This window comes from Pyrus communis, chromosome 14 (assembly GCF_963583255.1).
Source record: "Pyrus communis chromosome 14, drPyrComm1.1, whole genome shotgun sequence".
In the NCBI taxonomy this organism is placed as follows: Eukaryota; Viridiplantae; Streptophyta; class Magnoliopsida; order Rosales; family Rosaceae; genus Pyrus; species Pyrus communis.
In genome coordinates, this window is record NC_084816.1 from 24671135 (window position 1) to 24694221 (window position 23087).

Sequence of the window (23087 nt, forward strand, 5' to 3'; positions counted from 1 at the left end):
GATTACAAAGCTAGTTTTCAATAAAGCTAGTTTATTGAAAAGAAAATTCTTGTGTCTAATTAGGAAATAAGTCCATTGAAAATAAAGTTTTTGATCTTAATAAAAATAAGTTCATACGTAATAAAACTCACATGTACTTTTGAAATGAAATTCTCGTAGTGAATCGCGACATAATAGGTTCGTTTAATTGTAACTAGCATATGGGCACACACAAAGTGTGTGAGAGAATTTTTTTTTTGTTTTTTAAATAGAATGAGAGAGGAAGATAGTGATTTTATTTTTAATTTTTAATTAGAGATATGTTAGGATTACATGTAGATGAGGATTTGAAAAAAAAAAAGTAAAATTGATTGTGTGAAATTATATTTCTGCCTCATATTTCTTATTCATGTTATGTTTTAATTAAAGGGTTAAACTAGTAATTTCATAGGATTTTGATTGACAATGAATGTTTTATTAATTAGTAGAGATTATCATACCTAAGCACGACATTAATAGGTACATTAAAAATGAAACTCTAGTGCCTAATCACAAAATAGGTTCATTGAAAAGGTCTCATGAATAATTATGGAATAAGTTAATTGAAACAAAACTCTGGTTCCCAATCACGACATATAGGCACACTGAAAATGAGTCTCGTCTCATTTCTATTTAAAAAAAAAAAAAGTAAAGAAACTTTCGTGTCTTTATTACAACGTAATAAGTTTATCTGAAACAAAACTCTCATATCTAATCACAAAACAAGTTCCTTAAGACATCTCCAATCCTTAGAGTAAAACCTAAAAATTTTAGCCCATAAAGTTTAAGTTTTAACTCAGAAACAACTTTTCTGTTCCAACCCTTATAACCTAAATTTTTTAGCCCGATGTTATTAAAGAATAAATTTAGGCTAATTTTTTTCAAGTAAATTAAAAAAAAAAAATTATGTACACTATCCTAATTTAATTTTATGAAGATTTTAACCTAAAAATATTTAGATTCCAATAAATATTAAAAAATCACTAAATTTGGGTGAAGTTTGAGTTAAGTAATTTTTTAAAATTATTTTAGCCATTGGATTTAAATCTGGGTTGTTAGATCTTTTTTTTTACCGTTGGATTTGATCATATTAGATATCAGCCGTTGGATTCAATAAATTTATAAATATAAAATTAGAAGTTAACAAAGTTTAAATCTAAACCATTGGATGGAACCAACGGTGTGTTGCTCTACACCGTTAGATGAAATGAAGAGCCATTGGGCTCATGTATCTTCCCCGACTTGCCCACATGGGTGGGTACCCTTGCTGTTTGTTTTGGAAAAGTTGGGGGGGGGGGGGGGGGGGGGGGGGGGGGGGCGGGCGCGCTCGGAATTTGGCCAATTTTTGAGTTTTAGCCCATAACTCAATTTTAGGTCAAAGGTTGGGGTGTTTTTGAGGGGAATAGTAGGTGAATTTTGAAACTTACTCGAAGAGTTGAAGTTGGTCGGAGTGTGTATATTTTGGCATAAAGATGTGGACGAAAATAATAATATAGTATTGTGTTTTTTCGAAAAATTATATTGAACCTCTATAAATAATAATATTATTTCATTGGATTCTGTATTTCATAGACCCACCCACCTGTGGCTACAATCCCTCTCCCCTACGGTGGAATGTGGTTGTTAGATGTAGGAAATTTGAGTCCACAAATCAGAACGCTGTCGTTTTCACACAACGGGCAAAAGTTTTGAATGGCATAACACCAAACGAAAAAGGCCACTCCGAGGATTACTATTTTCCGCAGATTGCACCGCCAGTTTGCATCTCTTCATGTCATTTCATATCACCGTCACTACAATGCGAGAGATTCTCCCTTGCAACCAAAACACAGTGCGACATTACTCGTCGATTGACGCTTGCTACGCATTTGAAAAAAGAATTACTCGTACGATACACCTCTTGTGTGAATATCTAACTAGCTGGATCGTCTAACTTAAATATTTGGATTTCATACCTAACTAGCTGGATCGTCTAACTTAAATATTTTTAGGCTAATTTTTTTCAAGTAAATTTAAAAAAAAAAAAAAAAAAATTATGTACACTATCCTAATTTAATTTTAGGGTAAAGTACAAAAAACTACCTCAACTATTGAGGTCACGACAGTTTCATACCTCATCTTTTAAAATTGACAATGTCATACCGCATCCTACGAATTTGTGACAATGTCATACCTCCGTCAATTTTTCTATTAGTTTTTCTGTTAAATGCTGACGTGGCAAGAGATGGGGACCACTTTCTATTAAAAAATTAATAAAATATTATTAAAAACAAAAAAAAATATTTAATATTTTTTAAATATTAAAATAATAAATAAAAGTAAAATTAAAAAAAAAAGGTAAAGTACAAAAAATTACCTCAACTATTGGGGTCACGACAGTTTCATACCTCATCTTTTAAAATTGATAATGTCATACCGCATCTTACAAATTTGTGACAATGTCATACCTCCATCAATTTTTCTGTTAGTTTTTTTGTTAAGTGCTCACGTGACTTGATTCGGGACATACTTTCTATTAAAAAATTATTAAAAACTAAAAAACAATTATTTAATATTTTTTAAATATTAAAATAATAATAAAAAGCAAAGGAAAAAAAAAAAAAAAAAACCATCAGTTCGTCCCTCCCCTCCCCCCTCCCCCCCTCCCCCCCTCCCCCCTCCCCTCTCTTCTTCCCATCTTCATTTTCTTCCCCCCACCTGTAAACCCAAAAAAATAAAAAAAATAAAAAATTTTTGAAAACCCAACAACCCCTTTGCGGAAGAACAAGAAGGAGAAGGAGGAGGAGGAGGAGGAAGAAGAAAAAGAAGAGGAAAAAAAGGAGGAAGGAAAAAAAAAATAAAAATTCCCCCTGTTGGCGCGGAAGAAGAAGAAGGGAGAAAGAGAAGGAGGAAGAAGAAGAAGAGGAAGAAAAAATAAAAAAAAATTTGAAAACCCAGCAACACCCCCCTACGGAAGAAGAAGAAGGAGAAGGAGGAAGAAGAAGAAGAAGAAGAAGAGGAAAAAAAGGAGGAAGGAAATTTTTTTTATTTTTTTTTAAGACCATCAACTCCCCTGCGGAAGAAGAAGAAGAAGAAGAAGAAGAAGAGGAAAAAAAGAAGGAAAAAAAAAAAAAATTTGAAAACCCATCAAACCCCAAATCCACCACTTTCATCCATTCTCTACATCCTCTTCCGACCCATCCTCCACCTTCTCTTCTCACCTATCTTCTCGCCGACGGGATCTGGGTTTTTTTTCTTCTTCTGGGTTGCAGGAGGGAGAAGAAGAGTGTGGGTGTGGGGAAATTGAGTGTGGGTGTGGGGGGAAGACAAATTGGATTTTTTTTTTTTTTTTTGTTGGGATTTGCAAGTGGGGGAAGAAGATGAAGATGGGGAGAGGAGAGAGGAGGGGGGAGGGGAGGGACGAAATGAGGGTTTTTTTTCTGCTTTTTATTATTATTTTAATATTTAAAAAATATTACGTTAGCACTTAACGTAAAAACTAACAGAAAAATTGACTGAGGTATGACATTGTCACAAATTCGTAAGATGCGGTATGACATTGTCAATTTTAAAAGATGAGGTATGAAACTGTCGTGACCCCAATAGTTGAGGTAGTTTTTTGTACTTTACCCTTTTTTTTTTAATTTTACTTTTATTTATTATTTTAATATTTAAAAAAATTAAATATTTTTTTTAGTTTTTAATAATTTTTTAATAGAAAGTGGTCCCGTCTCTTGCCACGTCAGCATTTAACAGAAAAACTAACAGAAAAATTGACGGAGGTATGACATTGTCACAAATTCGTAAGATGCGGTATGACATTGTCAATTTTAAAAGATGAGGTATGAAACTGTCGTGATCCCAATAGTTGAGGTAGTTTTTTATACTTTACCCTTAATTTTATGAAGATTTTAACTTAAAAATATAGTTTTAGCCCATAACTTAATTTTAGGTCAAAGGTTGGAATGTTTTTTGGGGAGAATAGGAGGCAATTTTGAAACTTACTCGAAAAGTTGAAGTTGGTCTGAGTGTGTATTTTGGCATAAAGATGTAGACGAAAATAATAATATAGTATTGTGTTTTCTCGAAAAATTATATTGGACCTCTATAAATAATAATATTGTTTCATTGGATTCTGTATTTCATAGACCCACCCACCTGTGGCTACGATCCCTCTCCCCTATGGTGGAATGTGGTTGTTAGATGTAGGAAATTTGAGTCCACAAATCAGAACGCTGTCGTTTTCTCACAATGGGCAAAAGTTTTGAATGGCATAACACCAAACGAAAAGGGCCACTCCGAGGATTACTATTTTCCGCAGATTGCACCGCCAGTTTGCATCTCTTCATGTCATTTCATATCACCGTCACTACAATGCGAGAGATTCTCCCTTGCAACCAAAACACAGTGCAACATCACTCGTCGATTGACGCTTGCTACGCATTCAAAAAAAGAATTACTCGTCCGATACACCTCTAGTGTGAATATCACGAGTCTCTCCGCCAACACTTTCTTAATCACTTGACGCACCATAATGCATCTTAAAATAGATCAAAATCAGGCAGACGTGAGCCAGACCAGCTGAACAAGGTATTTTGTCATCCCCATTGCACCTAAATTTAGCACGCATCCGCTAGACTGCATTACTACGGGGAAAGATGAACGAAGCATTAGGGAGATGATGAAACTTCAAGCAAAAATGTAGCTAAAAATCTCAAATGCATTACAAAGTGCAAAGATGGTAAAACACCAGTTTCAGTTAAACAACAGTTCGCCACAATAAACAATGTAACAGACACAACGATTTTAAAAACGAATCCATCCGTAAACTTAAAAGTCCGCTAAATAAAAGTCGCCCGAATTCCAGTCCTTTAACAAAGATGGTAAAACGTGCCCCAAGCGATAACTTCAGGTCAGGGATAGCATCATATCACCTGTCAAAAACAATTGCAATCACAATCTAGAATGAATCGTTGAATGTAACTTCAATGATCACAAAGCAAGAGCAATTCGTGGACAATGTGTTGCGTGGAGAAGAAGATGGTGCGACAATGATGACACTAACAACAGAAAATATAATGCTCAAGAATGATACCGTGACAAACTCTTGCTCCTGCTCCTGCTCCGGATTGGACTCCTGCTGGCACTACGCTTCTTTGGACTTTTACTAATGTGCTTCCTCGGGCTTTTACTTATGCGTTTCTGATTATGACAAAGAAACAAAATTATAAAGGGCCAAAGAGCCGTAATCCAATTGCAGTTATGATACGAAATCCAGAGAGGCCATTATTAGTAAAGGAGAAATCAAATCAACTGCTAGCCAAACTTTATAAACATTAGGCTTCATCACTATCATAGTACAAAAATGTCAAACAAGCCTTGATAATATCCTAGTTTAACGCCAGAATACAAAAACCTATTGAAAATGGGGCAACTAACAAAAGATTTATTTATTTTTTATTTTTTTTGAATGAAACAATATTACAAAAATAACACTTACCGAAGGCACTGGAGATCTGCTTCTTGATCGTGATCTGCAAAAGTTCCAGAAACAACCGAATTTAATAACCATGTTCCTTTTACCAATTTGATCCAAGGTCTTTGATGCCTCTTCCGTGTGAAGTTACCATATACGATAAGGATAGAAGAAAAAGATTTAAACATTTAGCACACCAATAAGGAAAAAATGGACGAAACAATTGATTATATCCCCGCCAAAACAGATCAGAAAATCAGAAAAAATATGTGAAAAAAAATAGGGATATAGTTATTTTTAAGACACCAGTGGAAACAAGAGGAGCATTCTTCCCTACTGTAACACAAGAATCCAGGATATCCAGATAGTGCGACCTATTAGCTTGGCAAAATGTTGGAGCAGGAAACGAAAATCAAATTGTCTCTACTGCTCATTGACGATGACTTCCAAATCCCAATGGCACTTAGTTCACAGATATCCAGCTTTACTAGTGCAATCCAAGACCTCCATTGTTCCCAATCTAGCACCCATGGACATTTAAATGCCAAAAGCATTAGAACAGAGGCACCGTGAAGGTTTTGCAAAGCTGCCTATCTAAATAACAGCATACCTCCATATAAAAGAGTTGTAAGCAATTGACCTTATCCAATCAAGATCCTAATATCCAATCCCCAGTTCGCCGCATATATCCATATCTAAAAGAAAAACAAAGGTAATTTTCATGCGAGCAAAAAGGGAAAGAAAATAAAAACTAGGTGGATATCTGACTCTTTCTTGGCAACCCCAACCGCTGAGCAAGAAATAATGGAATGCAGCAACAGGAAAATATTGCAGCCCAAAGAACATAATTCATACTTTACAACTGCAAGACGACATTCGATTCTACGCAAAATGGAGCACGCCTAATCTTTAGAATTACTCCACATTCAATGACCCAGTTGATCTGAGTCAGTAGTTACGACTGTTGACACAGTGTGATTGGTTAAATTTCAATAACGTAGAGTCACCAATTTGATAGCACAACTACAAAATGTTAGTATGCAGAAGTATCAAATAGACTGGAAAGATATATTATTGTAATAATAATCTCCATCATTGTTCACCTCGCGAACCCATGAAAACCCAGACGAAATGAACATCAACAAACCATAGGTAGATGACTAATTGAAAAAAAATAACACATACCCTGATGGAGAGCGAGACCTTGATCGCGAACGGGGGAGAGAAGCAGATCTTGATCGAGATCTAGCGGGTGAGAGGCGTGAAGATTTGGTTTTTGGAGACTTGCTGTAATCAGATGTAAAAGTAAGAACATAAAATAGAAATGTTAGTCCCCACATCTACAGAATCGTGTAATTAACAATGGTCAAACCTCCTGCTTCTGCCCCGGCCATAACTTGGACTACGACTGCGACTATAGCTCCTGCCTCTTGAATGAGATCGACCGCGACTAGGGCTCCTAGACGAGTCCCTCTTCGCATCATATTCCCTCACCTGTGTAACAAAATGAGACAATAAATAAAGTTAACAAAAAATAAACAAAGATACAGGAGGAAAGAAAATAAATTTTCAGCTTGTAAGATTCATACGCGAACAGATTGGCGGTCAAAAGCATTTCGGAACTCCGAGCCATCAAGCTTTTTGATCTGCAGGAAATTATTTATGAAGTTTGAGATTCTATAGACGCTTCAGACACATCGACATATTGAAAAAGCAATATTCAATAACCTAGTACCCATGCTCCATAGAAGGTCACAGAAAATATGAATGTCTGGACTCTGGAGAGAGAAAGTAAAAGGACTTACCGCATACTTCATATCTTCTAAGTTTGTGTAGTCTACAATCCCTGTTGTGCCTAATAAAAAGGCATAGGACAAAAGCTAAATCAAATTCTGATGTCTCATGAGCTAGGTCTTAGGATTACACTTTTGAAATAACACCATATGAAATAGTAGCGTATATCCCAAAAACAGTCTGAAATCTGGTTGAGAAGCACTATGAACCACTGAACAACTTTTATTCATACCATGTATTATGAATTCTTTTTAGTCACCAACAAGACAAAACCAGCCAGATCACCAAAATTTAGCAGGAGACAGTATGAGAAAAACTGGAAATTCTATAAAGCTGTGTAGGAACTTGAATATGCTCATTCTAAGTTTCTAACATATTATTTCTTGCAAGAGCATCCACCTTTTGACAGTGGAAAAAAAAATATCCACGCAATTGTTTCTGATACTAACTTTGCCACAATATTACGTACATGACAGCGAAGGAATACCCTTGAATATGAAAAGCAACTTACCACTACCATCACGAAAAACTTGGGAAAAACAGACATCTCCCGCCCGTCGCATATGATCCTGAATAAATGCATCGCATGTGTCAGATATGCAGTGACAGTTGACACACCAAGGAACAATAAATAATGAAAAAACCTTAATACAATAGCACACCTTAAGATCTTGCCATGAAGCGGAAGGGGGAAGTTCACTGACTAACACTGTGGGCAGAGCAGGTTTACAAATATATCAGGTGCATCCTACCATATATAAAACAGCACAAAATATATCAAATGAAATACACACCACGATAATCTGAGCGCCTGGACATCCCACGTCCACCTCGACCACCACTATAATTACTATGACGATCTGAAGAAGATGAATGCCCACGCCCTCCATGTGCAAGTTCAACCTACAGAGTTATACATCAGAATACAATGTTTAGCCAAAGTACAACAGGTACCGTGGAATGTAAAAATAATAACCTACTCTTAAACGATGCCCATCAAAATCATAGCCATCACGACCACGGAGTGCATCTTCAGCATCACGAGAGTCTTCAAACTGTACCAAATAACTTATTTAAACACAGAATAAATAAAACATAAGTAAACAAATTAAAGAAAGTAGTTAAGGACTCTCACCTCAACAAATGCATAACCAGGAGGCCTTGGGGGGACCTTCAGGTCAATATGAGCTATGCGTCCATACTGCGGAAAAGATTAGAACTTCAGTCAGTCAACTGATGACTATTATTGTAAATCTTATTGTTTAGAATCTTTAGAAGACGTTATAACCATCAGTAACACCAGCCCTACAATACCATCGTTCACACCCGAAAAATATAATACGAATATTAAACAGGTTTAGCAAAAAGTAAAAAAAAAAAAACTCGATTCTTAATTTCAAAATTCTGTTTGTTTTAAACAACTTAACTAAATCGATCAATGCATAGTTCTACTTCTACACGGACAAGTACAGTCAAGCATTCCAAATAATAATTTCATCCAAAAACCGCATAAATATTACGCATCGGCATATCAATTCAAGCTGCAACAGATCGAATTACCTTGAAAAACAAATCTTCCACCTCTCTCTCGCGTATATCGCCGGGCAGATTCCCAACATAGAGAGTTCTGCTCATACTCCGACTGCTCATTGTCCTGATAAAGAAACAAACAAACCCATTGGAAATTCGGATATATAAAATTTCATCCACTGTGAGCAAATCGAAATCTTCAAGGATCCTATTTGCTTAGATAAAAGGCATTCAATTGAAAAAAAAAAAAAAAAAATTTCAAATCACAGCGTTCTTAAAAAAATTTGACATCAGTCAACGAGAATCATGGAAAATATAATTAAAACAAAATTTCGATTTCGATTTCTATTGTACTTCGATCCTTGTGAAGCGAAATCAAAAACGAAAAGGATTAGGGTAGGGTTTTAATTTATATTACCTCCGATGAAAATTGGGGATCGCAGCGAAGCAGAAAGGGCTGGAGCTGGAGGATTAGGGTTTTGAAATTGGAGAGAACGTTTTGGGAGCTACCAAATAAAATTATGGTTCGGATAACCTGTTGCGCTGAGTACGGCAAATATATACGACTCTGTTTTAATTATTAATTTAAACCGCCTGATCGTTATCGGGTTGCTCCTTTTTGTATCTGGACCGTTGAAACTCACGTGGGACCAAATAGTATACACCAAACGTGCGGATGAAGATATTTTTCAGTATAACTGGTACACAGGGTTGTACATCACGTGTCACTATACAAATTGTGAGATATATGTGCTAAAAAATTAATAACTTAAAAAATAAAATTTCCCACCATTCCTATTAAAACACGTGGTGTACCACTTATGTTTTCATCACAACTAAAAATTTCTCGTGCGGATGTAGTTTAAGCATTCTCAATACCAACAAGAACTTGTCTTTGTACTTTGTAGTATGTACTTCAAAAGTTTTATGGTCCTATACTCCGGTGAATAGTTCTTAAAAAAAAAGAATATTCCGGTGAATATACCACTTAGATTTTAATTTTTTTAATTTTAACCAAAAAAATCTCAAAGCACCATACTCTAAAGCATTATAAAAAATCTCTAGTTTATTTGGTTAAAAATTCTTCAAAACGAACCATGACGTTGCAGGTTTGTGCTTAAGGACAAGTGTGGGATTGTTGTAGTTTAAGAAAAAAATATAATCAATTGTGAAATAAAAAAGTTAAATGTTTGATAAATTGTATATTAAAAAGTTTGTGAGTATGAAAAGAAATGTAAAAATATTTGGTAACTTTAATATAAAAGTGATATAATTGAGTAAATTACTTAGGAGATGCGCTTTGAACTATGAGAGACTTAGGAGCTGCGCTTTGAACTATGAGAGTTTGCTACAAAATTGGACATGGCAGTAAAGGTGGTGGCGATGGCAGCGGTTACGAGTGCGGTGATGGTGATGGTGGCAGCAGTGGCAAATGTGGGGTGTGGTGGTTGGGGCGTAGAGGTAATAATGGTGGTAGGAGCGGTGGCAGCAACAATGGCAGCAGTTGTGGCGGCAACAATGGTGGTAATAATGACAGTGGCTGTGTAAGGTTAGTGTTTGTAGGGGTAAATGAGGTAATCAATAGAAGTAAAAGGTTAAACAATGTCAATTTTGATAACTAAAGAGAGTATTATAAGAATTGAAAATATTTATTAAAGACTCAAATCCCTTTTTTTATTAAAGCAACTTTTAAAAACAACATACGAACTGTATTTAAAAATTGCTATCTGGCTTCCATTGTTTTTAAAATACGCAAAATATTCTAAATTTACCTCAAACTTTTTCAGAATCTAAAGAATTTAAGTGTAGTTAACAAAGCACCAGAGAATTCAAACGAACAAATCCATTTCAGCCCGTAACAACAATTTCCCGGAATATAGAAGAAAAAAATGAAGAGTTTAAAAAGGAATCGGGTTTATATTCCACATACTGCAAGCAAAACCTTATTTGCATAAACCAATGAGGCACACATTCATAAACAAGTAAAAGGACAAGTTTGGACAAAATTACGACATCCGTTCTCCACGTACTTATTACTTCTTCAGTTTGAAGGATAAGATCGATTTCTGCTACGGATGGTGATGCTTATCAACCTCCCCACCCTCCTTGGCCCGTGCAGCTGCCCTGATTTTACGTTGCTCCTCCTTGTAAATACGATTCCTTCGTTGAAACTGCAGTAATAGACATGCAGATAAACCATGGCATGAATCAGTATTAACAATTGAATCCAAGACAAAAAGAATCTGTATTCATGTAGATACGCATCAAGTTATATTATTTGATTACATAAAACACCTGGGGAATTTGACCAAAACCTCCTCTCTGTAAAGACCATGTGTGATATCGTGTTATGTCTTTCTAAGCTGAACTACATTCCTAAATTGCAAACTCGCATACTTGTTCAGCGCCATCGACGAATGACACATGGATGCAATAAAACAAAACCATTGAATAAGACTGTTACCTTGACTGGGAGAGTTAATAGTGTGAGAGATGATAATGCAAACTTGAATAAAAAGTTACAAATGTCACTGAAATCAGGGAATACGCTATGTAGCTTCTCGTCTCGCTATGCAACATACCTAGGTATGATGTTCTCCTCACCCTACTCATTAATTACCACATATTGAAAGAAAAAAAGAAGCTAAGATGATAATATGAATTCACTCAGTTATTTTTTTGACATTTTCCCTTCTCCGATGAACCTCTGGTGATAGAGCATAACTCTGTAGAAGATACTTTTGTTCGAATTATACTCTTTATGCTTTCTGTGTTGTCATTTTGCTATTACGTTTAACCTCCTATTCTTAGGATGCAACTGAAAGGTGTAGAGAGTCATTGAACTCAACATATGACATAAAATTGAATTATTGTAGAGGCGGAAATCTAAAATATAATGTGATTTACAATAACGAAAAAAAGCACAGCAGACTTATCACTTGGAGTCAGCCATACACAACATAAAAAGTAAACACAAGCAACTCCTAGGTTTCTATCACCCAAAGAGTTGATATGTGGACCTTTATCTTCATACTTTTGCTCTAACTTTGATAGGAGAGACATAGCATTTTATCGTGCACTTAGACTCAATACTATCCCCAACCAATTCTACAGTTTAAATGCTTACTAAAAGGTGAAGAATATAAAAACCGAAAAAGAAGCTGAAAACAATGTAAGTCCCCATCCAAATAATTGGAGAAATAGACAAGAAAAGAGGACTGACTAGTGACTATTGCAATGTAAGACCACTGCTACTTGATTCATCCTCAAGTTAATTCATGGCTTACGACACTCCTCAAAGCTGATTTCAATGATGTAAGGCTCATATTTCCTTGATAACCCTTACTGATATAAGGTTTGATAACCATTTTGCTTTTTGTTTTTAGTTCTAAGTTTTACATTCCATCCGCCTTTCTTCGTTTCTCCTCTCTCCCACATACCTTGCCTCTATCTATATCACAAAAAATGAAAAATAGAAAACTAAAAATCAAAATGGTTATCAAACAGGCCGTAAGTTGTTTCTCTAGTCAATACAAAAGGATCCAAATGAAGATGAGCCATTCATTCTATTAAACAAAACACCCATGAAAATAACTGGTCAACCTCCTAAATAAAAGAAAAACTCATTTAACCTTTGCAATTAACTCCTTAAAGTTAAATGCCTAACGAAAACAATGTCGTATGAAATGTTTTCAAAAGCTATTATGCACAATGCATAAGCAACGCCGTTCTTCTGCATACTTACTTCTCGTTTTCCAGGAACAATTCTACTTGTCTCCCTCCCCTTCGAACCAGAAAAAAGGTATAGTTCTCCTTAATCTTCACAACAGCCAACCCATTCAGGACACTAACACTTAAATCCCCAAATGCAACTTGGAAAATGAACAAGATGTAATAAGCGAAACCCTAATCATAAAATCAATCTTTAGAAAACCCTAAATTAGCTCGTGCAATGAAGACTTGGAATTCAGCTGGCAATTGATTTCTAGGGTTTAAACACCACATTATCTACAGCAAGCTCGAAACACGCATCGGAGGAACAGTAAATCAATTGAGGAAAACCAGAGCTCAAATTAAACACACCTGAGCTAGATTAACGAATAATTAATCAACAATAATACAAACGATCAGAGTGATATTAGAAATGAGATAAACAAAAGTTAATTAATAGGAAGAGAAATTGACCGACCTCTTTGGAGTGGTGGAGGCACTCGAGGTAGTCTTCGCGGAGGAGGACACAGTCCTTGGGCTCACGGCAGCGAGACATGCACTCGCTGAAGTCGACCCAGAAATCGTAGCACCGCCCCTTGTTGCCGGTGATTCCCCACCCCGATGCCATTTCTTCTCTCGCGCGGCGGCGGATCGAAAATCGAAAATCGGTTGTATCGACGGTTGATGGAGGTCAAGAGTGATCAGCGGTTGTGGAGGTTGGTTCGCTTTTCGCCTGTAAAAAATAGTCCTTCAAAAATAAAGAAAAAAATTAGTTACTCAGTTGATCACGTCCGTCGATCTCGTATTGTTTGTGTAAATGGGCGGTCGAAAATGAATCTTTTTTTTTTTTTTTTTTTGCTACTGAAATTGAATTGTTTTGTAATTGACTCTTGATCATGTGGTTTAAATTTGTATTTAGCGAGAATCGAATTTAAGATCTCTCATTTACAAGTAAAAAGAAATACCATTAGACCGTTATACTAAATGACCCTTGATTAATATTATTACTATACTCAAATAGAGCATGTAATAGAAAATTTAGAGGTTCGTCGAATCAATGTGTCTTCGTGTTAAGAGACATCCCTAATTAAGTTAATGGGGTAAAAAATTGATTAGCAAAGAAATAAGAATGAAAATTGTAACAAATTAATTGAATAAATTAAATCTGTAAGAGAATGAAAATGGTATCTTTTATTTTAGTTAAGGAATAAGAATGAAAATGGTAACAAGTTAATTGGAGAAATTAAATTGGTAAAAGAATGAAAATGGTATTATTATTTTAGTTAAGGAATAAGAATGAAAATGGTAACAAATTAACAGGAGAAATTATTTAACTTTTATAAGTAATTACTCATAATATATGTGGGCAAGTCCGAATCCTACAAAATTAACAAACACATTAATGTCGAATTATTTGATAAAGCAATTAGATAAGTATAAGTTATAAAGCACAATTAATCGAGACAACATGAAATACAATCACGATTAACATAATTTATCATGTTAGGTATAACATCAACATTAACTCGAGAAGATAGGAAAAAAAAAATGGCATCAATGATTTATTGTTAAATTTAACGATATTTGTGAAAATGAAGTTCACACAATTTACAAAATGAGTCATCAATAATAAAATATCGAATTCATCCTTAATAAAGGGTTACAATCCTAAAAAATAACATTTAAGAGAAAATTTAGATTTTTCTCGAAACAAATACCTGGTTTGGTACTGAGGTGATTCTGAAAAAAGCTGCTATCAAAAAAAGCTGGGAGCTGTTTTTGTGTTTGGTAAACACTCAGCTTCAGCTTTTTTTCACAGTTTTGGATGAAAAAAAGCCAAAAACAAGAAGCTGCAAAACCTAGCTTTGAAAAACCAGCTTTTTTTCACATCTGTTTTACATAAAAGTTTACCAAACACTCTAATACTGCTTTTTTTTTTCAAAAGCACTTTTACAAAAAAGTTTACCAAACACTCTGCTGCTTTATTTCACAGCTGCTTATTCTCACAGCACAGCAGAAGCAGTTTTTTTTCAAAGCACAGTAATACCAAACCAGCCCAAAGTCTTCTCGTGTTAAGAGACATCCCTAACTGAGCCAAAAATGCTTGACTTCAAACGCAGTAAAATCATGTAATAATATAAGAAATATTTTACTATGTCAAAAAAAACGACTCGGTCTACCGAATGTCATCATTCAATATATTATACTAAATGAAATGAGCAGTTTCCACATACTGAAAAATCTCTCCTAGTAGTATGACGAGTGCATTACAGATTCCGCAAACGCAATACCGGGACCCATACTCCTCAATGGACTTGTCAAGCAAGTATTCCAGCATTTTCCACCTACCTCCCTCACAGCGTAAACACCCCAAACGCAGCAACCCTATTGGTCCAAAGTGGGAAACAAGTCAATGCTAAATAGGAAATACATTGACTCGTTTGTCTTTATCAAGACCTCAGTTGTCAACAGTCTCGAGCTCATGTAAAGCTTATCGCCTCCGATCCTCTCTCCGGAAAAAGAACCAAAGGTCGCGCGGGAGACTATATCGCCTGCTCGTTGACTCATTTGCTCAGTCCTTTCCCTTTCTGTTTTTTTATTTTAGTTAAGGAATAAGAATGAAAATGGTAACGAGTTAATTGGAGAAATTAAATTGGTAAAAGAATGAAAAGGGTATATTATTTTAGGAGTTCATTTTTGCTTACCGTCATTTAGTACGGTGTATGTTCATCACTCTATTTATAACTGTTAGATGAGTTTGAATTTTGAGATTTGTGCTTATCCATTACATGAATCTCGAAATTCAAACTCATCTAACGGTGATAAATAGGGTAGTGAACATATATCACACTAAATGATGGTGACAAATAATGCTCCCATTATTTTAGTTAAGAATTAAGAATAAAAATGGCAACAAATTAACCACAAAAAATTAAATTAATAAAAAGTAATTACTCATAGTATATGTAGGCAAATCCAGATCCGACAAAGTTAACAAGCGATTTAATGTCGAAGGATTTCACAAAGTAATTAGATAAGTATAGTTATAAAGCACAATTAATAGAGACACCATGAAATGCCGTCACAATTAACATAATTGATCACTACGTAAAATCAACATTAACTCGAGAAATTACAAAAAATTGGTATCAACGATTTTTTTTTGTTAAATTCAACGATATTTACAAAAGTGAAGTTCACGCTAACTTTCAAATTGAGTAAGCAATAATTAAGTATCGAGTCTATCATAGTTAAGTATGGCAACTTGAGGTCTCCTATTTAACTTTCACCAGCTATTGGGAACTCAAATAAACTTTCACTTTTTTCATTTTTAATAAAAAAATGAAAAATTGATTGCCATAGATTTAAAAAAAAATTAATCATATGGACTTTTTCTTAATAGAGGGCTACGAACATAAAAATAACATTAAAGAGAAAATCTAGATTTTTCTCGAAACAAAGTTTTTCTCATGTTAAAAGAAACCCCTAACTGAGCCAAAATGATAAACTATGTTAGCTTGACTTCGAATATAGCGAAACTTTGTAAATAACGTGAATTGAGAAAACCATAATGTAATCTTAGAAGATATTTAGTACGTCGGAAATACGTTTTGGTATATTAAGTGTTTTCAACTAATTATATTGTTACAATTAGTATACCGACTGAATAGTATGACGATAGGGGTCCCTTCCAGGTGCGGCAACCCAATAACCGGGGTCCCACACTCCCCAATGGACTTGTCAAGCAAGTATTCCAGCATTTTCCGCCTACATCGATCACAGCGTAAACACCGCAAACGCAGCAACCCTATTGGTCCACAGTTGGAAAGAAGTCAATGCTAAATTGGAAATACATTGACTCGTTTGTCTTTATCAAGACCTCAGTCGTCGGAGTCTCGAGCTCACGTAAAGCTTACCGCCTCCGATCCTCTCTCCGGAAAGAGGACAAAAGGTCGCGCGGGAGACTTAATCGCCTGCTCGTCGACTCATTTGCTCAGTCCTTTCCCTTTCTTTTCGCTAACCAGAGAGAAAACGACATCGTTCTGAACTTCGTACAATGGCGTCACCTCCGTCCCCGACGTCGTCGGTCGGCAGCTCCTCGTCGTCGTCGTTTGCCAACTCCAAATTCTCGTCTCTACCCGTAATGGCGCTCCGGGAGAAGATCGTCGAGAAAATCCTTGATAATCGCGTCACTCTCATCGTTGGCGAGACCGGTTGCGGTACGTACATTCTCTACTTGCTCTCTTTATTCTACGGCTCTACGCTTTTGGTGTTATCGCTAAACTGTTTGTATATCGTCGTGTAATTTTCTTTTACTTTCTGTTTGGTCCCCGAGAAAGCTGAGACAAGAAAAAAAATTAGTGAAAATGTTCGGAAATCGCATCATTTCTTTAATTTTTTGTTTTCTAGTATTATTATTGTTTATTTTTTGGACGCGATCACTGTCACGGCGTTATTTTGGTAATTTTCTTGTTAATTTGTATTGTTTTGCTGCTGGTTTATTTGGTTTAATCAAAGGGAAAAGCTCGCAAGTTCCTCAGTTTCTTCTGGAAGCGAATTTGAAGCCAATTATATGCACACAGCCCAGGAGATTTGCAGTCGTTGCTGTTGCGAAAATGGTTGCGAAAGCTCGGAATTGCGAGCTTGGTGGAGAGGTTGGATATCACATTGGCCATTCAAAGCACTTATCGCCAAGGTACCGTGTGATATGGTTATTGTTCTAATTTTCCTTTCAGAGTTTGTGTTGCAGCAGCATAACGTTTGTGCTCATGTATTTGTTTGGCTCGAATGTTTTCGCAGGTCTTCGATTGTTTTTAAAACTGCTGGAGTTTTATTGGATGAAATGCGAGATAAGGGGATGCATGCACTTGATTACAAGGTCATTGTTCTTGATGAAGTGCATGAAAGATCTGTTGAATCCGATCTTGTTCTTGTTTGTGTTAAGCAGTTTCTGACGAGGAACAACAACTTGAGGTTGACATCTACCTGCCCTTTTATTTTTGTCTTAATTTTTCGATATATGGATGTTTGGACTGTTCCTATTTATAGGCTATTATGCTTGGCTGTTTCTGACATTATCTATGAACTGCACAACTACATATTGCACATATAAGCAGGGTTTGTCGGGATTCTGTTACACAAGGATCTAATCGATTGATGAATTTTCAGGGTTGTGTTGATGTCTGCAACTGCTGATATTGCGAGATACAGGGATTACTTTAAGGATCTTGGCAGGGGTGAGCGAGTGGAAGTGCTTGCAATCCCTTCCACCGGCCAAAATACCATTTTTCAGAAAAGGGTTTCTTATCTTGAAGAGGCATGTACTTGCATCTTTATTGGAAATTTATTATGTTCAATTGAAGGCACCTTGGTTAATTGATGCGTGTGTTTGCTTGCCTTGATCATCTGAGGTAACTAACGGATGCGCGTTTCAAGAAAATAACAAATGTGAATAGCCTTTATATGGTACAATGTTGTCTGCCAACTAATAAATGATGGTGTTGGTATATAAAAGTTCCTAGAAAAGATTCCGTATAATTTTTCATTTTTCTGAAGAGATTTAGTAGGTAAGTACATAAGATAAGAGTTTTGAATAGATTTAATAGGTAAGTATATTAGGGTTAATAAAACAGAGATATCAAAGATGGAAGCTAAAACTTTTCGGTGCCACCATCCTATTGATCTAATGCGCTTTGGAATATATGGTAGTTTTTATATTTAATTTATGTCAACTTCCAAAAATATCAAGTTTAAGCCATGAAAATGTGGCCTTGGACTAATTGAAAGTCAGAGAGCCAGTTAGCACATGACTTCAGATATGCAATCCCATTTCTTTTATATATGTGATGGTTCTGTGATTCTTTCCTGAACAGGTCACCGATCTTCTCAACATCGACTCAGAGTTGATTCCTTCAAAATATTGTCCAGGTGCAAGTCCTAAAATGGCTCAAGCTGATATTAAGCCTGAAGTGCACCAACTTATCCATCGTTTGGTGTTGCATATTCACGACCACGAGCCAGACATTGAGAAGAGCATTTTGATTTTTCTTCCTACATACTATGCACTGGAGCAGCAATGGTTCCTTCTGAAGCCGTTTAGTTCATCTTTTAAAGTTCATATTTTACATAGCAGCATTGACACTGAACAAGCTCTCATGAGTATGAAGATATGGAAAACCCATCGTAAAGTATGTTTGATATCATAACTTCGCCAGTATATTTTGTTTATGTGGTTGTTTGTTCTATACTTCTGTTGTTGATTATAATGATATATAAGGGTAGTTTAATCAAAATACTTTCCTTTGTGAGACACAATTGTACTTGTAGCTGCAACCCCCACCCCTGTAAAGATTTTTAGGATTTGATTTTTCCTCTGTTATGCTTTAGTTTTCATCACACTTGTTGCTGTTTCTGAAAAGAATAATTTGCACAGGTGATACTGGCTACCAATATTGCAGAATCATCAGTAACAATACCCAAGGTGGCCTATGTTATTGATTCATGCCGATCTTTACAAGTCTTCTGGAACAGTTTTCAGAAGAAGGAAGCTGCAAAGCTTGTTTGGGTTTCTCGTTCTCAGGTATTGGATGAATCTAACTGGATGATATTCTTTCTGGTCTCTTGATTCCTTACTTTGATTTATGCTGCAGGCTGAGCAGCGTAAAGGAAGAACTGGCCGAACTTGTGATGGCCAGATTTATCGGTTGGTTACTAGACCATTTTTCAACCTGATTGATGATTACGAGGGTCCGTCTATACTGAGGTTATCATTGAGGCTGCAAGTGCTTCAGATATGCTGTGCTGAATCTAAAGCCATTAATGATCCCAAAGGTATACATTCTTACTTCTTTGTCAATTTACTCATCCTTTCTTTTAGGTTTTTATAATTTGCTTTACAGTCATTGGAGTGGTCTTTAACTGAGGTTGTGATACTTTTGTCTCTTGATGGTAATTGTGTTTAGCAAGTCACAATTTTGTTTTTGTTTTATTTAAAAGAAAGGATACAATCTGGTTCAGTATCACGCTAGGTCTAATTTTGCGATGCTTTTGTCTCTTGATGGTAATTGTGTTTGGCAAGTCACAATTTTGTTTTTGTTTTCATTTAAAAGAAACGATACAATCTGGTTCAGTATCACGCTAGGTCTGATTTAAACTTGAAATCGTGATTTAAGGTGATTTTCTGCATGTAGTGCTACATTTAGTATTTTCTTTTATCATGAATTTATGGTGTGTTTCTAACGTTTGGGGGCTTTGGTGCCAGGCTTATTGCTGAAGGCTCTAGATCCACCATATCCTGAAGTTGTTGAAGATGCATTGGAATTGCTTGTTCAAATGAAAGCATTGGAGAAAACATTTCAAAGGGGCCGGTATGAGCCTACATTTTATGGGCGCTTGCTTGCCAGTTTCTCCTTGTCTTTTGATGCTTCTCTGCTTGTACTCAAGTTTGGAGATATTGGAATGCTGCGCGAAGGAATTATTCTGGGAATATTAATGGATACGCAGCCTTTACCTATTGTTCGTCCTTTTGGAGATGAAATTTTGGTATGAAATCTGTAGTTTGTGGATGTGCTTGATTGCTTGAGAAGTGACCATTGATTTAGTTTATTCTACAATTTTAGTGTTCAGAATATGCTGACAGCTACTTTTGTGGAGCTGAGAACAATACTGCCCTAAGGGGTAGGAAGGAGACTATATTCATGGCAAATTTGTGTGCATTTCAATTTTGGCAACGCGTTTTCAAGGTAATGATGTGCATGCACTTTTGCAATGCCTGTTGATATACACACATTCAGCCCACTGCCAGTAGGTTTTTAGTGTACGATTTAAACATTTTTTTCCCTAAAGGATAAGCAACGTGTGGAGCGATTGAAGCAACTAATGTTTGATGAGACAACAGCAACTACGGTACTGCTTCCAAAGGTTGAAGAAGATTGGTGCTCTTTGCATAATCTTGTGCAGTCGTCACTAAAACATGTATCTGAAATATGTATGTTGTACATTGCTATCATGATTCCTATCAACATTCTTTAGTCTTAACGATAATCTTCTGCAGACAATACTCATTACTCCATCATTCTGGAATCTTTGTGGCATTAGTAATGTGGCATTAATTATTTCAAGTTTCCTTCTTTGCAGATGAAGATATACTAGATTCAGTGCACCGGTTTCGGCCCAAATTTTTGTCTACATCTAATGGACTTCCATCCTACTATGACCCTTATGAATTTGAGCATACATGCCTCCTTGCATATCAAGAACCAAAAGAAGCTACAGATGCCCTTTCTTCAGCTGATCAGCACCTTGAGCCATCTGGTGAAACAAAGAAATGTATTTCTGTACCTTTTGTTTCTCCAGATACCTTCCGAAACAATGATGTGGCTGAAAAGTTGGCAACAATAATCAAACAGGTACTTTCATCTGCATACCTTGTGTGCATTTTCCTTCACATGAACATTCCCTTACTTACCTGTTTAACAGATACGAGTTCAGTATACAGAAGATGTATCTGCTAATCAGGTTCTGGATGCTGATGAGCCTCCTATTTGTATATATTTTATCAATGGGAGCTGCAGAAATGGCAGTCAATGCCAGTTTTCTCATTCACTTGGAGCAAGGAGACCCCCATGCAAATTTTTCTCTTCGCCACAGGTATCGCGCATGCACATTTTTTTCTTGAACTCTGTATGGCCTTTTAAGGTTTTGTGTAGCTCTGGCACTTTTATGGTACGGTGATGCAGTAGTTTTGACATAAAAATCTTGGTATGAAATTTTCTAAGCACTCTCTGTTCCAAGATAATGCATAAAAAACTAAAAGTGCAATATGGAAAATTTTTCAGAAAACAGAAGTTCCTGGAGGTCAAGTGCTGCTTCGATGCACTACAACCTTATGGTTTGCACACAATCTTATAATTTTAATGGAATAAGTAATATCTTCCGTTTTATGACACTGGGAGTTTCTGTAGAAGTAATAAAACTCTATAAACCGCATGAGTTTCTGTAGACAACAACTTTAAACCACATGATGTTTGCTTTCTCGTATCAGTTTCTCACACAACTTTTCTGTTAGAAACTTAGAATTTAAAATAATAACTTAGGCCATGTTCTCAGGCAGTGGACTTTTTATTTAATTGAATGTATTCTGTATCTATTTTATATTGAATGGGTTTATTGATACTCTCGCTGTGATATATATTAGCTTTTCTGGAAAGTATAGTATGTTAAACTGTACCAAATGGTTTTAGTTGAAGCCTATCTTTCTTCACGTGTTACTTTGCTTGTTGCATTATATCTACTTTCATATAATTACAGGGTTGTCGATATGGAGACAATTGCTTATTTTCTCATGATGAGGGTCCACCAATTCCATCACCTAGGTCAACTTTATGCATACCAGAAGGTGGTGAAGCCGAAGCTACATCACTTTTACAGTTGTTTCCGACTTCAGATGGATGCATTCTCGTATTGGATGACACCAATCTAGAATTTTCCTCAAATTTAGCTAAATTTTGTGATCCATCGAAAGTAGTATCCACCACCAGTTTGTCGGATACAACCATATTTGACCCATCACTGACCGGTGTCAAAATTTTGTGGGGGCTGCAGCACCCATATGAGACAATTGTGTCCAAAGAAGGAGGAGAGAACCAGATTCCATGGAACGAAGTTAAGTGCGTGCTATGGTTTCCTGATTTTGATAGATACAGTGAGAATCTGGACGGACAGAAGATTCTCTTGCAGAATTTCTTCGAGTATCTTGCCATCCGAATGTTAGCTGATGCCTTGTACAAAGTTCGAGTTGTACTCACTATGAACAACATCAGGTTTTCTCAGCTACAGGTAACCAATTATTTTGCAAACTTTTCACATCCTGCATTTTTCTTTTCCCGCTAAATTTCATAGTTTCAGAATTTAAAGAGATAAAGATGTTAATAAAGCGACCATGGTTGTGACAATGAGATGATAGGTTGAAACATTTGGTTATGATCGTTTCGTTTCAGGTTGAAAAGTTTGGCAGGGAAAGCTTCTTCTTCATGTCAGAGTCATTTCCATTCGATCACCACAGCTTCGGGGAGTTGCCAGACAAAATCACGACAAAGAAGCCGATGGTGGTTTCGAGGCCAATTTCATATGTTTTCGACTTTCACAAGCCTTCGAACTTTCAGTTTGGCAACAATGCAACCGGAGTTCGCAGTTATGCTCATTACACCCAGGAAAATTACTGAAAGTTGTTCACTAGTTGCTAAGGTTTTGAAATCGGATTGCGAATTTTACCCTTTCTAGACTCATCGAATGTTCTGTCTTTTTCTTCCTGTCAGAGTCGTTTCCATTGAAATATTGGCTGAAGTGAATTTGTTGTTTTTGTAGTATATACTGGTTTGAATCATTCTTCATAATTTTGATAAGGTAAAAGGAGATTATCATCCGTTTAGAGAACAAGAAGCTCAATTTTCTTTAGTTTGACAAATTCCTAATCCGAACTAGAAAATGAGATTAAAGTTCACAAATGTAAGCTTTCATGTTTGGAGTGAGCAGTGACTCTTCAACATGGCGCCTGATTAGGGCAGCTCTCATAAGTTGT

At 36.0% G+C, this 23087-nt stretch overlaps 3 protein-coding genes across 5 annotated transcripts; 1 reads left to right on the forward strand and 2 right to left on the reverse strand.

Annotated features, from left to right (window-relative positions):
• Nucleotides 1-4697: 4697 nt before the first annotated feature.
• On the reverse strand, nt 4698-9341 carry LOC137714863 (serine/arginine-rich-splicing factor SR34-like). 3 transcript variants are annotated; one of them, XM_068454019.1, is made up of 14 exons: nt 9216-9341; nt 8828-8921; nt 8403-8468; nt 8248-8322; nt 8062-8170; nt 7930-7976; nt 7779-7836; nt 7279-7328; nt 7063-7119; nt 6846-6967; nt 6659-6760; nt 5498-5531; nt 5093-5199; nt 4698-4931 (listed from the first exon to the last, which is right to left on the reverse strand). In XM_068454019.1, the coding sequence occupies exons 2-14, from the start codon at nt 8915-8917 to the stop codon at nt 4928-4930; spliced, it is 921 nt and encodes a 306-aa protein (XP_068310120.1). In that variant the 5' UTR covers nt 8918-8921; nt 9216-9341; the 3' UTR covers nt 4698-4927. The 3 variants fall into 3 exon arrangements, with proteins under 3 accessions (XP_068310120.1, XP_068310122.1, XP_068310121.1); XM_068454021.1 differs by lacking the exons at nt 4698-4931; nt 5093-5199; nt 5498-5531 and adding exons at nt 5538-5993; nt 6084-6168; XM_068454020.1 differs by lacking the exons at nt 4698-4931; nt 5093-5199; nt 5498-5531 and adding an exon at nt 5538-6168.
• Nucleotides 9342-10676: 1335 nt separating this feature from the next.
• LOC137714864 (NADH dehydrogenase [ubiquinone] iron-sulfur protein 5-B-like) lies at nt 10677-13223 on the reverse strand. Its single transcript, XM_068454022.1, has 2 exons — nt 12987-13223; nt 10677-10968 (listed from the first exon to the last, which is right to left on the reverse strand). The coding sequence occupies exons 1-2, from the start codon at nt 13134-13136 to the stop codon at nt 10867-10869; spliced, it is 252 nt and encodes an 83-aa protein (XP_068310123.1). The 5' UTR covers nt 13137-13223; the 3' UTR covers nt 10677-10866.
• A 3177-nt stretch (nt 13224-16400) lies between these two features.
• On the forward strand, nt 16401-22897 carry LOC137715417 (DExH-box ATP-dependent RNA helicase DExH8). Its single transcript, XM_068454746.1, has 14 exons — nt 16401-16728; nt 17027-17204; nt 17309-17482; nt 17678-17825; nt 18382-18696; nt 18942-19088; nt 19159-19339; nt 19770-20050; nt 20128-20250; nt 20354-20495; nt 20645-20916; nt 20987-21157; nt 21818-22345; nt 22507-22897. The coding sequence occupies exons 1-14, from the start codon at nt 16566-16568 to the stop codon at nt 22729-22731; spliced, it is 3048 nt and encodes a 1015-aa protein (XP_068310847.1). The 5' UTR covers nt 16401-16565; the 3' UTR covers nt 22732-22897.
• Nucleotides 22898-23087: the final 190 nt, after the last annotated feature.

Coding starts and splice junctions, on each gene's coding strand:
- LOC137714863 (XM_068454019.1), bottom strand. CDS start 8,917: ATGAGCAGTCGGAGTATGAGCAGAACTCTCTATGTTGGGAATCTGCCC. Junction 7,977..8,061: donor CAGGCGCTCAGATTATCGTG/GTGTGTATTTCA, acceptor CTCTGCCCACAG/TGTTAGTCAGTGAACTTCCC. Junction 7,329..7,778: donor AGTTTTTCGTGATGGTAGTG/GTAAGTTGCTTT, acceptor CCTTTTTATTAG/GCACAACAGGGATTGTAGAC.
- LOC137714864 (XM_068454022.1), bottom strand. CDS start 13,136: ATGGCATCGGGGTGGGGAATCACCGGCAACAAGGGGCGGTGCTACGAT. Junction 10,969..12,986: donor GCCTCCACCACTCCAAAGAG/GTCGGTCAATTT, acceptor CTATTACTGCAG/TTTCAACGAAGGAATCGTAT.
- LOC137715417 (XM_068454746.1), top strand. CDS start 16,566: ATGGCGTCACCTCCGTCCCCGACGTCGTCGGTCGGCAGCTCCTCGTCG. Junction 17,483..17,677: donor ACGAGGAACAACAACTTGAG/GTTGACATCTAC, acceptor ATGAATTTTCAG/GGTTGTGTTGATGTCTGCAA. Junction 19,340..19,769: donor AGCCATTAATGATCCCAAAG/GTATACATTCTT, acceptor CTTTGGTGCCAG/GCTTATTGCTGAAGGCTCTA.